The 14,966-nt window shown below is 34.3% G+C and overlaps 1 protein-coding gene across 1 annotated transcript in view; it reads right to left on the minus strand.

Annotated features, from left to right (window-relative positions):
- Window positions 1-593: 593 nt before the first annotated feature.
- The window catches only part of LOC136974506 (uncharacterized), a 42,118-nt gene continuing 27,745 nt past the window's right edge, over window positions 594-14,966 (minus strand). The window contains exons 11-21 of the mRNA XM_067269417.1: window positions 4,178-4,333; window positions 3,342-3,437; window positions 3,188-3,268; window positions 2,964-3,116; window positions 2,137-2,232; window positions 1,973-2,062; window positions 1,746-1,869; window positions 1,581-1,669; window positions 1,204-1,498; window positions 1,090-1,133; window positions 594-773 (exon numbers count right to left, since the gene is read on the minus strand). Coding sequence (XP_067125518.1) covers window positions 1,120-1,133; window positions 1,204-1,498; window positions 1,581-1,669; window positions 1,746-1,869; window positions 1,973-2,062; window positions 2,137-2,232; window positions 2,964-3,116; window positions 3,188-3,268; window positions 3,342-3,437; window positions 4,178-4,333 — 1,194 coding nt within the window. The 3' untranslated portion in view covers window positions 594-773; window positions 1,090-1,119. The remainder of the gene's footprint in view (window positions 774-1,089; window positions 1,134-1,203; window positions 1,499-1,580; window positions 1,670-1,745; window positions 1,870-1,972; window positions 2,063-2,136; window positions 2,233-2,963; window positions 3,117-3,187; window positions 3,269-3,341; window positions 3,438-4,177; window positions 4,334-14,966) is intronic.

The raw sequence follows: 14,966 nt of genomic DNA on the forward strand, positions 1-14,966 counted from the left end.
TCTGTCTGATTGGAGACTGACCCGGTTTCGACATTCCTTCCGCCACCGAATTATTCGAATATGCAATAGCAATCTTATCGTTTTTTTTCACACGTAGTATAGAAATTTGTAAAAGATACGTAATGCAGTTATAATAAAATATTAATTTTAATTAATTCAAAGTACGTTAAAATATGAAAATTTATATTTTATAAAATACAAGGGAAGGTCGTTGGAAGGTGGAATCGGCGCTTCCATCGCTTCCAATGACGGCACGCCACTGCCATCTTATCATTTACGAATCTTGCCATTTCGACGCGCTTAAAGGTAATTTTCACTTGTAAAATGGCTTAAAATATTGCATTAGAATTTTTTTTTTTAAAAAAAAGATTGTTTATCGTGTTTTCGGCATGTTAAACAAGTGTTAAGTTATAATGATGTGATCTTTAGAGTGGGCCGGGTCATAATTTTACGCAAAGAAGGTAGAATCTCAGCAATCTAGTCACTCTTAATGGGAGATTGATTTGATGTGGATCAAATACGGTATGACAATTCTCTCTGGGACATTGTAAAAAGGATTTCTCAATTGTCTCATAGAAAGTAATAACTTTAAATAAGTAAATAATTTCGAAAATTTATTTATAAAATTTACATTAGTAATACAAAATAATAGTAAAATATATATTCGATCTAATGAGTATTTACACAAAAATTGTGTCATTTCTCTAAAATATGAAGCAAAAATATATAAAAGAAATAAATCCATTTCGTCGTCCAACTCGATTTAGCAGCACCTGAAAAACAAATATTTTCTTGGAAAAATAATATAAAAATAACAGTAAAGTAAAACAAAATGGCCGACAAAATTCAAACTAAGGATGCAGGCATTAAAAAATGTATGAACATTAATTATGCTTGTATATTTTCGGAAATTTTAAAAGACATATTTTACCGAAAATTGGGGTAATTAATAAATTCGGATTACAGAAAATTTCCAAACACTTACCAACACTCATAATTAAAGAGAATGTTTAAGAATTTTTTTTAAAAAATCAATTATTTGTCGATATATCAATATAACAGAAGCTTTTACAATTTAACAAAACCTACCATTGTCAGCCCCGATTATTCAAAAGTTTTTTACTCCGTGTTACCTGAAAATAACTCCACGTTAAATTTAATAAATATAATAATGTAATTTATATAATAATAATAATATCTTACCTGAATCGTCTTCTGTCTGCAGTTGACATTCTTTCTCCCAATCGACGGGTACGAGATGTTGAGTAACGGCTACAAAAGTGTCCAATGGGCAGCACTCCAATCCGCAATCGGGTAACGTCATCAAATGAACGTGTTGCTCGCCACTTTCCGGATTGGTAGCATTCGAATAAAACACTTTAACGCAAGAAGTGTCTTCCATTTTGTGAAATTCTACTACAATGGCTGCGCAGAAGGGTGGCGCTCGCCCGTTGAATATCTTCAAGGCATTCAGGAGGGCGGCGATGTTAGCATCGTGCTGTCGACAAGATTATTTTTATGGGTTTTGGACCACCATCCTTTATAATTACTGAATAATTATAAAATGATAAACTACTTACAGTAAAATAGGCATAAACCTTAGTAAGATTATTTAATTGTCCTCTGTTTTTTTCTTGCATGTGATTTGTCATGTCACCAATTAGAACGCCTTCAGAAAAGTTTTAAAAAATTTTTATTTCCCGGTTAACGGTGTGATAATTCTAACCGGGTTTTTAGGAATTTACCTGCTCGAAGTCTTTGTACTTTCGTAGTTTTATAACTGTAATGGAACGAATCGTGGAATATTTCCTGTAGTTTTTGATAAACTTCATCCGTAACCCAATCGGGAATTATCAAATTGTGGCTTTTCTGCACGAAAATAATATATGAAAAAGCGTGTGTGTGAATTCTGTCCTGGTCGCGGGTTCGAAATAAGCACTTTAAATTGTGTAATAGAAAAGAAGGGCTTCACCTCGATCTTTAACGTTGAAAAAATGTCGGCGGCAGTTTCCCAATCGTCGACAGTCATTCCGCTGTGATTGGTAACATAATTGAATAGCTCCTAAAACAATAAATAAATAAAATATTAGTCGATGGTTATTTAATAAATTAAACGGCATCAAAATAATTAATCACAGTGAATTGACTTCTGTAAGCTTCTCCTTCCGGACTGTTTCTGATTCTATGTTGTTCGGCTTTGGCCTCTGGGCATACGGCCCCTTCGTACAATAGCTAAAATAGAAATGAATTGTATTTAGCCAACGTTGAACAGAAGTCTGTTAATCTTTCTAAAGGCTAAATTGCTGGTCTTATTAAAACAGTTAACTGACTCTGGCTTTTGTTATACGAGCCGTTCACGGGACAAATTGATTAACTATTTTTAAATCTTTGTATAATCGTTATTATTTTTACACTTTTTGCGTAAATAATTATGTGTATTATATATAACGATTTGTATTTATATTTATATTTTAAATGACATTTAACGATATATAAAAATACATTCTTTATTTAAATTTAAAGTGTAAAATAATTTATATTAGCGAGGACGAGGCCGAAGTTTTAAACGCGAAAACAATGGCGTTTGGAAAGTCAGTGGAATCACGCTCGACGTTCCAAACGCCATTGTTAAACTTCTAGGCTTACAGGAAAGCGGCGCTCAACATCCGACGTACACGTTTTCGCGTTTTAAACTTCGGTCTCAACCTCGCTTTTATCAATTTCTCTACTTTTTGTTTTATGGAGTTAATCGATTTGATAAATGAGCGGGTCGTTTGAATTTTCCATTAAAAATTACTGTTAAAGCAAACCTTAAACATACGTTAAAAACTCGTAAAAGCCGCGAGTCGCTTTTCCACGAGGAACCGGGTTCGTATACCTCTTTGTACAATGATGATTTACAGACAAACTGATAAAATCTTCATTGATTTTCTTGCGTAAAAATATGTTTATCTTAAACTTACTCCATCTGTCTTAGGCGGAGATGTTAGTATTCTAATAGGCTGCCAATGTAACTCCTCGGTAAATTGCCACTCTTCCTTAGGTGCGTAGAGTCCGGCCAAATGGCATAATCCACTGATAATTGTTCTATCCTTCTGGGAACTCCTAGCCACTAGCTAGAATATCATTTTATATTTGCAATCTCAAGTAAATAAATAATAATAGCATGGCCTTACAAAATACATACTTCTCTTGGATTCGATGATATGTAATTGGCGTAACGCTCTCTGAAATATTTTCCCAGTGTGTACTGTTGAAGCTTTCCCGTCTGTCAAATATAATTACAATAACATAAATCTTATAATTTACAATAATATTTAAATTTATAATATTAAGATTACGTTCGTTAGTTGTCCATTTCCTTCTTTATATTCGTAATTTACGTTCGGATCATTGGGGTACAGAGAAATTGGAGTTCTGGCTCCGTGGCGCACTATCTAATTTGCAAATTAAAATAATATTTTACATTTAAATATTTCAAGATATATACAAAAGGTTTATAATAGAGAAATCTTGGGCTTGCCGGAACAAATTGCAATGGTTCGGAGATACGAAAAGAATGGCGGAAAAGATACGTAACGAGGGCGAGACCAAAAAAAAAGATGGAGAGGGGTGATTGAGGAATTAACTCCAAGACAGTACGGAGAAAAGAGTAGAGAAAGAAAGGGATGGAAATCATCGACAATCGAGATTAAATAGAAAAAAGTTAATTAAATATTAACTGGAATTGTATCAAAGTTGGATCTTGGAGAAATCAAAGATTCGATGCAAGTCCAACATAAATATTAAAGTATTACTTGGAATTACGAAAGAATATTTTCAAACTGGTGAAACCACTAATAATTGTTCTTGGCGAAAAAGCCAAAAACTTAATCATCAACAACAAATTTATGCTGTAGATTTTGACTTCTTTATGCAAGAATGTTTTGTTAAAGGAGCATGATTTTATGTTTATATCGAAGTAATGTAGATGTATGAGCGAGGATAATACATCCAAATTACTTTGATACACACCTAAAAGCGTGCCTAAAGAATAATAGGCTAAATAAAATATCATTACATCAGAAATAAATTTTCCAACGTGTATTAGGTACTCAATTATACAGTCGTATAAAAATTTAAAAGTAAATTAATATAATTACAATGAAAAAAATAGTAATAACGAAAAGGAACTCACTATATGAAGTAACTGTAAAGAAGCTGTATCGTCAACGGGAGCAACATCTTCCTCGCACAATAGAGAACCGAATAACGTTAAGATAATATAAAATGGCAACATTTCGTCCACCAGACAAAATATTATATTCTCTATTAATTTTCTAAGCCGCTTAGGCTTTTATACAAGTGAAAGACTCCTTATGATTGGTCCATCCACGAATACCATAATTGGAAACCTGCCAAGCACTTTTATAATAATATAACTACCTGTTACTTCCGGTTGCAACCAAGTTTATATTATATATTAAACTAGTAAATTTGTTGAAGAAAATGATTATAAATCGTAAAAATAATTATTTTCCTATATCCAAATGACATCTTTAATAAAATAAAGTATATTATTCCTCTTCTGCGCCCCTCTTCTTCCCACGCAAGAGGCACCAACCTTGACATGGACGGGGTTTACATTTCTCCTCACAATTTACCATTTTTTTAATGAATATTCTCAGAAAAATATTCATGTATTAATTATTTTAAAGTTTATTTTTTAAATTAAATTAAAATAAAATATTAATCTACATTATTATCATATTGCTTAATTTTCTTTAAGATTTTTAATTTAAATTCTTTCAAAATTTAATTATTTTGTTTGTAATATTTTGAAATACAGTATTTACATTTAAAAATTAATTATTAATTTTACAATTAAAATTAAAGAAATAATTAATTAAAATTAAAAGCCTTCAATATAGTTATCTCGAAGGATTTTTAATCATATTTTACTTCTTAAAAAATAATGAACATAATAATACATCTTATCAATAATAAATTCTAGAAGTGTCTTTTTTATCCTTAATAATCTAGTAATTCATATTTCAATTTTTGATAAGAATAATTAAAATCGACAGTTAATTACAAATGAGGTTCTTATTGTTGAAATTGAATGGCCACCGAAAATATGACCCTAAATATACCTTTTCGTACAGTTAAAGTGATGTGTTTGTATATTCGGGGCTAAAATTAAGTGAATTTTCCAATTAAAACGCAGAAATTCTTAAAACGGAGGCGTGAGAAAAGTAAAAGTAGCAAATCTGGTACCTGGGCCTTTCTAAAAGCCATAAAAATAAATGAAAACGAATAGAAATGAGTTTTTTTTAATACTATATCGTATTTTCTACGTGATCTTTTCTACTAAATTTAGGGGCTCTTGTATACATCTGCTTAAATTAACGTTCAAGACAATAAAGACCACTATAAAATAATTTTTAATAGATTTATTCGGATCAATAAAAGAAAAAATATTTCTTTATAGCTATCTATCTAACTATCTCCTTCTCGGCCCTGTTTAAATCAATTAATAAATAAACACACCTGTTTTATATTCGCTGAGCTTATTGTTTTATTCCGAACGTTTTCAGCCTACTATAAATCAGGTGTGTTTATTTATTAATTTATTTCTTTATAAATCTATAAAATAAAGTTACTATGGATACAATTGAAAAATATAAGATATTGTCTTGTATTGTGTCAAAAAATATGAATGCTACTTTATAAATAAATTATTTTCTCACGTATCAACGTACTGCGTACGACATAAAAGATATTGTCATACCTGGAATTGTCATTATAATCATAAATCTTCTGGGAATTAGTTCTAGACACAGACAAAAAAAATGATTATTATTTCATTCTGTATCTATATTTTTTAAGTAATAGATCTCGTAAATAATTTCAATTTTTAAATTAAACGTGTATAAATGTAATATTTATCTATAAAATTTAAAAATCGGGATGTATTTTTAAGTTATTTTTCAATGTTTTTTACTCAAATTTGTATTTTAATTATATATTTTGTATATTTTCTAAGTGAATACCTTTTGATTCGCATAGATCTGCTTACAAACCCGCTTTTACCATATAAATTTCCGGTAAATGTTACCCTTGGTGCCAAGATGGCGGCTCGTCTCTGATTCCAGCAAGGAAACAGTGGGGACGCACTTTCTAACCTAACCTATTCTAATAATTTTGTTGGTAATAATTATGGTAATTTATTAGAATAGGTTAGGTTAGGTTAGAACGTGCGTCCCCACTGTTTTCTCGCTGGAATCAGAGACGAGCCACCATCTTGGCACCAAGGGTTACATTAACAAAATTTCCTATTATGTACAGTGTTTGAGCACGGTATTGTTGTTAGCCCGTCAATATCGTGTTATATACTTAAAACTAAGAAGATAATCTCAATTTATCAGTCTAAACTCGAGGTTAGCCTTAGGCCGGTTTTCTAGAGTTTAATAAATTTACGAGCGAGTGATTTACTAAATTGTTTTATTAAGACTATGATTTAAAATTAAGAGATTAAAATGATAAAACAATAAATAATGTTAGAAGATTTTAATGAGCATTTGAATTTACGTTTCGTAAATATTCTCAAAAAATTATTGGTAATAATTTAATCATTTATTTTGAATTATTATTATAAGTAAATAAGCCTAAATATATTTTTCGTATAGCAACCAGACGTGATTCTCTTTCCACTTTTTTAAATTAAAAATTATTTTAAGACACTTCCTTAAACTTATCCTTGATCTTAAGTTGTATTTTTTGCTGTAACTCAATGAGGCAATTTATCTTTCGATACGTTTATAAGAAATCGATACCATTTCCCGTTTTTATAACGAGACGTGTTCATTTCGATTTTCTGATTGGTTTATTCAAATTTTGAAAACCGTTTTTTATAAATTTAAATTTTTAAATCATTTCTTTAATAAATATACAGTGATTTCGATGAAAAATGTTTCTTCTTTTAATTAATCCAAACGGTACTAATTTAAAAACATCATCTAATCAGATCTTATAATTAATCACATATATTTTTATCCGATTGTTATAAAGTCAATTTATATAATTATTAATGTGTTAAATCATTTTTTCACAACTGTAATTTGTAAATTACTATAAATTATCATCAGATAAAATTTCAAGTATACTTTCTAGCAGGAAACGTTCGGTAACGTTGTCTACAATAAGGTGACTGGTAGTCCCTTTATTGAGATCGTGTCTAATGGAGGAGATCTTATCACTGGATCAGAGCCGAATTTACGTATAGAGTAGTTTAATGACTCGCCTACTAAAAGTTTATTGTTGTTTGATGAAGAGACAAGAGTCTTCTTGATTATAGTTTAGAGCCACAAGTTTAAATCTGGCGCGAGGATAGAGAGGAAATTAGAGGGAACGTTGGCGGGCAGAACGAATTGGAAGACGATCTCGTTCGCCGTAACAGCCTTAAAGGCTCATAATGCGGAAGATTATGTTATAAATTATGGAATAGTGATAAATATTACTTCCTAATATTTAAAAATTCATAGTACGGATAATCCATACTGTTTCAATAATCTTATAGTACAGGAACCAATTAGAAACACTTCGAAAATATAAAAGTATGAAAAACTCTTGTATCAATTAAATACGTCATTGATGGTCGCATATCTTTTAAGTTGATTTAGAAGTTATAAAGATTAGAAATTGTATAATACCATTATTTATAGATAAATATACAGATTTCACTGTTAATTTTTAAAATATATTTTACCTATTTAATTTTTTTCCTAAAAAACCCCGATAGTACGGGAAAAGATTTGAATGTAAAAAATGCACCTTACACGTGTATATACAATACAATATCTAAAAGTTCCACGGCGGTAGTGGCTCATCCATAACGGTACGAGGTGAACGTAGGTTTGTATGTTCTAACGAAGGCGCTAAGTCTTACTCAAACGATGACTTGACTAATTGACACACTACGTATTACTTTGAATTTCGGTTCTAATGACAAAACGAACCTCTATCTATTACGGCGATTAATGTTCGACATTATATTTATAAGCTAGACTAAATGATTTTGCAACGATCACGAACGAGCAAGACTTAATGACGTGTCCTTTCGGAGATAACCCGTGTATTCATCTATTCTATAGGTAATGCCGTTTGGCATCCTCCTATTAGAAACAAGTTGCAGAACTAATGAAAGCTAAAATACAAAATCAATAAATAAAGAACGAGCAATTATTTATTGCGACATCGTCAAAATACCGGGTTGCAATTTTTAATTTATTTCGTTTAAAATATATGCTCTCTACCCGAAATTAGTACTGTAATGTTTTGCCCCTGTACATCATACTTTTCCTTTAGCAAAGGAGTGGTGCCATCGCGCTTTCGGAGGAAGTCGAATTGAAATAACATATATAGTTAATCGGGACTTTTGCCCCTAAGGTTTCTATATCTATTCTCGTCTTTCATCTATCTAACTCCGTTCACGAGATTAAGGAAAGACAGACGGACGACAGTGGGAATTTATAGGAGAAACAAGTAGACAACTCAAGACTAGAATAAAAGAACATTTAACAGCGTTAAGACTACAACACCATCGTTGGATAGAAATGTAACTGTGATCCCCATTGATTACATTTCTGTAATCAACAGAAATGTAAATGTGTAATAGATCAAGATAATGTTAAAACAATATCATTTGAGAGAAATAACAAAGAGAAAAAAAATAAAATAACAGTTTACTATTATGAAAAAATTTAAAAAAAATGTAAATTTACTAAATTTAAATACGGGTATAAATGTGTCACCGGAATGGTGTACCATTGTAAATGGCGCAGACACGAGAACTTAAATGTCAGGGAGAAATTTTGTTTTTTAAAAATACTGTATTATGTACCTTTGTATTTTTAATTTTTATGGCGGTATTTATTGTTTGTAGGCAAAACTTTGTCCCGCGAAGTTTTTTCAGTGCAAAACAATTCTTGTCCCTTGTTTTTACGTGTCTTTTTCCACTGCTTTTTTTCAAAACGTTCTTTGTCGTATCTTTAATTTGAAGTTGTCTTTTGTTCAAACTAGTTGATTTAATCATTTTGTAATGCTACGTAAGACTATAAAAATGATTAGAGATAAACCACGATTCGTAAAACCGTACTTAAATGCCTGTTTCGAAAAGTGCGATATCAAAGTCGGTTCAGTCGGAAAGTATGGTCGAACCGGCAAAAGAAAGAGAGAGAATTGATCCGGTTCTTTCCGCCGGAGAAAAAAGGAGTTTTAAAAATGACACGACATAGCCAATACGAGTTCCTATTCTGGCACGATACGTCAATCAACTTTAATGATTTGCTACAACGTAAACACTATACGCGCTTCGATCGTTTCGGTTTAAACTAAGTTAACTTTAACAAATTAGAGGACGCGGGAAATGTTCTAACTACAAATCAAAGGAGAGGAAAAGTGAAGGGTGAGCAGTGGCGTGCCGTGACATTTGATGATAGGAAAGCCGTTTCTGTAAGAAGCCGACTTCCAGGGGCAATCGGTTAATTGCGCGTCAGTGACGGTCTAGGGTCCATTCGTACATGGGTGGTGGCCGTAGAGACAAAGACGACAAGTATCTGACAAAAACAGTTTATTTTAACATAAAATAAACATACACTATGTACAAAATAGTTTGCTTTAGGACAATCGGCCGTTCGGACGTCCCGAGCGTCGATGCGGTTCTTCGACGGTCGATCGAAGGTGGCCCCGGGACAGTGGCGTCGACGAGTCTGTAAGGCACGGGGAGACTTCGTCCGTTGGAGTCAAGGACACGGTCTAAGTCCGAAGCGGCACGGGTTACGGGTTGGCACAATAGACGAGAAATTGTTTCTTTTTTTTCTTCTTCTTTTTCTGCGCGTCGACACACGGCGTTTTGGTTATTCGGAACGTTAACCCAGTGCCGGGTGTCCTCGATTGTCGGAGATTATATCAATCTCCGTTCTTTCTTTCGTCCATTTTGATCGGTCGTTCTCCCTCAAACACGCTTCCCGAGTGGTCGGTCCCCGGTTACTAAACGTAACGAGACTCTTACCCGGAACGCGAGAAAAGTTCAAATCGAAGACGAATTCGAGTTTCCACCGATCGTAAGACGACTTCCTTCCGCGATTTATGGTTTCTGCCCGGCAGTTTGATATAAACAATGGGTGTCCGACTACAAACGACTTTTACCTATGTTTTTTTAGACTAATAAATTTTTCTCTTAATTAACCGTTTTTTCGCGTCTTTCGTGACGGGTCAGACCCGTCCGGTACATGACATTTCCATAAAAGTTTTAAACAAATACTGGAACTGACAAAAATAAACAATTTATGTATTTCAGTTCCAAAATACAAATAATACACACATAATACAAATTGATACGATACAAACAATGATAGAAAAACTTGTTTTTTTAATTTTTTATAAACTAACTCTATTCGGCGATTTTTTCCGCAAGTCGTTAACTACTTTATCGTAAAAGTCGCCGGTCGTCGACTCCATCGACGTATTTGAAAGCGACGCTAGCGACGACAATTTTCCCTCCGACCGCGTGTTCCTGGCCAATGTATGAATTTGCTTCGCGGTCGAAAAACTGCGCTCGGCAGACCCACCGGTAGATGGTACCTTGAATATTAATGATATTAAATCGTATAATTCTTTTAGTACGTCTTCGTTCGGATCGACATTAATTATAATATGTTTTATGTTTAAGAGTTACTCGTCAATGTAGTCCGGACACGAATATAAATGTGACCATAGGGTCGGTATCTCTTTGATACCGCGTCAGGACGACACCACTGTATCCTTAGATTGATACAGAAAATCAATTGCGCGAGCGGTTACGTATGGGTTAGACCCGGAATGAAGCGAGTGGAGAGGATGACGGAAAGAACGCACTCGGAGATTTGTATATATAAAAATATACCCGTTTATTCTCTCATATTTCTAATTAGATACAACCGGGTACTTTACGGAGAGAGACATGATAAGATACATGGCTCACGATCCGCGAACGTAAATTCTACACAGATTAGAGAGAGAGCTTACAAATATTCGCGGGTAGGATAAATACCTTAAGATTTGTATTGATTATATCGACAAATGTCGAATAGACGAGATGATATCTTCGGTTCTAGATTTCTGTCTTTCGGCTAGCTTAATGCAATGGTCCTAGATTCCAGTCCAATTGTCCGCTAGTCCGAGGAGGATGAGCAGTGGAGGAGGAACTTGACGATGGTAAATCCGAACAGGGACACACACACACACAGTCAAATGACAACTTCTCCTGTTTTACTCATTGTACTCCCTTTTTATATGGGGAGGGAGTTTGTAGGCTCTTCTTTGATTTCGTCAGAGGAGATGATCTTCTTGGACCAATAAAGTTATCGGTGACATAGTCGTGACACAGAAATTTGACTCATCTTAACAAGGAACTCAGCTCGTGGGAATCGAGTTTAAACCGATCTTATCAGAAAGTTTTATCAGTTGATTTCCCGTTTAACTAACCCTTTTTGGTCTACTTCGTTCCGTTTTTGTATAAAATATAGTTAAAAGATTATAAAAGTACATAAAGATGATAAAGTTCACAATATAGAGATCCCGATCTTCACATAAATATTGCGATTCGCTACGTAATTTAGATAAATCAAAAATTTCCCATAAAATTTACTTAATTTAAAGAATTAAAATAGGCTCGGAAAAATTGTTTTTCGTAATATTAAAATTATTAACGTCTAAAAGTGATAAAAATTCTAAAGATTTTATGTCTGAAAATCTATTAATGTAATTACAGTACAATTAAAAGAAAATTATAATCAAATATAACTTTGCAAAAAAAGTACATAAAAATAGCATTGAATACTCTTTAATTTTTAAATCTTAAACGATTCACTTAGTCAGATGCTCCCTACCCAGTGGCTAAGGGATAGAATCGTTGGAAGCGTTATACGTGTGTAGCTTCCATCATTGGAAGCTGACCCAGTTTCGACAATACAGCGCTTCCATTCCGCCATTGATATTCGAATATACAATAGCAATCTTATCGTTTTTTTCACATGCAGTATAGAAATTTGTAATAAGATACATAATGCAGTTATAATAAAATGTGAGATCTGGAAATCCTCTGGAACGAAAGTTGTAATATATTATATTCGAATTAATAATTACCCCTTTCTTATATCCGGATATAATCCGAATATAATACGAATTATAGTAAAATGAATCCCTATATCGAATCGAAAATTCTTCTATTATAAACATCCCGTCAAAAAACTGACTTGGATGTAAACAGCCTGCCTAAAAACGGTCCCGGACGAGAAAATATGCGTCCCCGGCCGTATAACTATCAACTATCCATTGTTCCTATGCTGCGTACAGATCATCTTGCAACTTAAGTTTATAGTTAGCGTCCGAATTCGCCGTATTGTTTCCAATCCCGGGAACACCTATGGCCTAAGCACCTGCACGTGACCAAAATTCCCAGCAGAAAAAGATATATAAGAGGCTCCCTTCCTCCCTCTGTGTGGAGAGTCTTTCATCGATTAAGATCGAGTCGCGAGAATATATTTGACTATTGTGCCGTAAGTGCCATCGAACCTTCCCTAGAAAGGAATATTCGATCATCGTGACGAACAGCATATTTGAATTACTGATTGTCCCAGAGGTATGGAACCCACTTATGTGAACTCTCTCTCTCCCGTCGCGTGATAGGGATATATAGAGCTATATATATATATATATATATCACCCCTTTTAATGTCAGATTTTTGTAACGTATACTTTGTTTACTATTAAATCGTTGTTAACCTGTTAAAATGGTGTCTTTCTTGACTGTCGGCTTCGCCTTATCGTCGACCCCATCCTTCCTCCTCCTCCACTCGCGTAACGCGTAACGCGCCGTCGACGTAACAGCCATCCTTGACAAGTGAGTCACGGGAAAAAGAGGTACGACAAACTCTTACCTCCCCGGGATCTCACACATTGGTGACAATCGAGAGGGGTTCGACTTATTCGGCATCCCCCCGATCTCACATAAAATATTAATTTCAATTAATTCAAAGTACGTTAAAATATGAAAATTTATATTTTAGAAAATACAAGGGAAGGTCGTTGGAAGGTGGATGCGGCGCTTCCATCGCTTCCAATGTCGGCACGCCACTGCCGTATTGTTCTACTTGACATCTATTTTATGATATTCAAGCGTTTGGCACCTTATTTTGTCCCTTTGCTCGTCGCTTGGAAACCTAAGCCATCGGTTTGGACCAAGAATCTTACTTTTATCTGTGTGGCAGAAAGCCAGATGATAAGTACTCTCCGGTCCACATAGTCAGCTTCATTACGCTGCGTTCCGTTCGGGTGTACTATAGATTACCACCTATGAAATTTCAGGACTTTGATTATATATTTGAACTCGGGGGACTGAGACGAGTTCAACGGTCCCTATTTTTGGACCAGAGACGAAAAATAAAAAAGTTATCATACTTTTTTAATGCTCTCGTGCAGACGGCACTGTAGTTGCTAGTACTGCCATCTTGCGGTAAAGTCTGCAAACCGTGACGTCGGACTACGGTCATCTCCCGGAGGATTAAACACGCGATACGAGAGCGGAGAGAGCGACGCGACTTCCGATCATCGCGCGATCGCCGGAAAAAAGTATGATAACTTTTTTATTTTTCGTCTCCGGTCCAAAAGTAAGTTATTGTTGAACTCATCTCGGTCCCCTCAGTTCAGATCCCCCTACTTTTGGACCGGAGACGAAAAATAAGAAAGTTTTCATATTTACCATTTCGGTTAATGTTACTTATGGCAGCGAACATGGCGGCCGTTCCGACTGTTCGTGCTCTCGACTGACCCCCGGAGGGGAGCTGCCGGCAGGCCGCCGTGTGCTAAACGTCACTAGTTATTGATTCACGGTAGTTCTTGAATAAAAGAAAAAACAGGAGGTAGCGTTTGACTGTTCGTGCAATTTCTTACCTTTCACGGAACTTTTTTAATGGTTTGCAGACTTTACCGCAAGATGGCGGTACTAGCAACTACGGTGTCGTCTGCTTAATTTTCTTTTTTCTACTTAGGTTAGTTATTTATTTTTATTTAATGTTATTTATTTAACTAAGATAGGTTAAGTTAATTTATTTATTTAAATAACTTAACTTAAATAACCTAAGTTATTTATTTAACTAGTTTGGTTTGCACATTTCACCGCTAGGTGGCGTTGCTTCCAATTACGGTGTCGTCTGCTTAATTTTCTATTTTCTACGCAGCAATTTTGAAAATGAACTTCCTTAAGCTAGCATTAGAAGTAGTCAAAGATAAGGAAACATGTATCGAGTGGTTACAAGATCAAAGTCTCCTTCGTAAAGCAAAAAAGTGATAGATGCAGAGAATGGATGAAATTAGGTGTTGATAATGGAGATAATGGCATAAAATGCATTTTAACGGCAAGCGACGCGACTCCCGATCGCGATAGCGAGGCCGACTTAGCGGAGAGAGCGACGCGACTCCCGATCATCACGCGATCGCCGAAAAAAGTATGATAACTTTTTTATTTTCGTCTCCGGTCCAAAAGTAGAGCATCGTTGAACTCGTCTCGGTCCCTGAGTTCAGATATATACCCGAACACCCGAAATTCCATAGGTGGTAATCTATAGTATCCCCTCCGTTCTCATCGATATTAAGTACTGTAGTCTTGTCTTCTATAGAGTACTGCACTAAGTTCTCATTACTGTTCCTCGCTCTCTTTTGCTTTAATTTTCATTTATTGTAGTTTTGGGTCTGTGATCCTTCGCTCTCGAGATGCCAGGTCGCGTGAGACGTATTTAGACCCTTAAAGAACAGTTTCGAAAAAGACCAAGACTGAGGAGCTTTATAGGTAATTTTCTACATAAAATACATTAAAATAAAATAATATAAATGTTTATTTATAATAACTTTTGTACAAAAATGTTAATAAATCATTTCTTTTCTATAAT

This window comes from Centruroides vittatus, unplaced genomic scaffold, assembly GCF_030686945.1.
Source record: "Centruroides vittatus isolate TY-2023 unplaced genomic scaffold, ASM3068694v2 contig_349, whole genome shotgun sequence".
In the NCBI taxonomy this organism is placed as follows: domain Eukaryota; kingdom Metazoa; phylum Arthropoda; class Arachnida; order Scorpiones; family Buthidae; genus Centruroides; species Centruroides vittatus.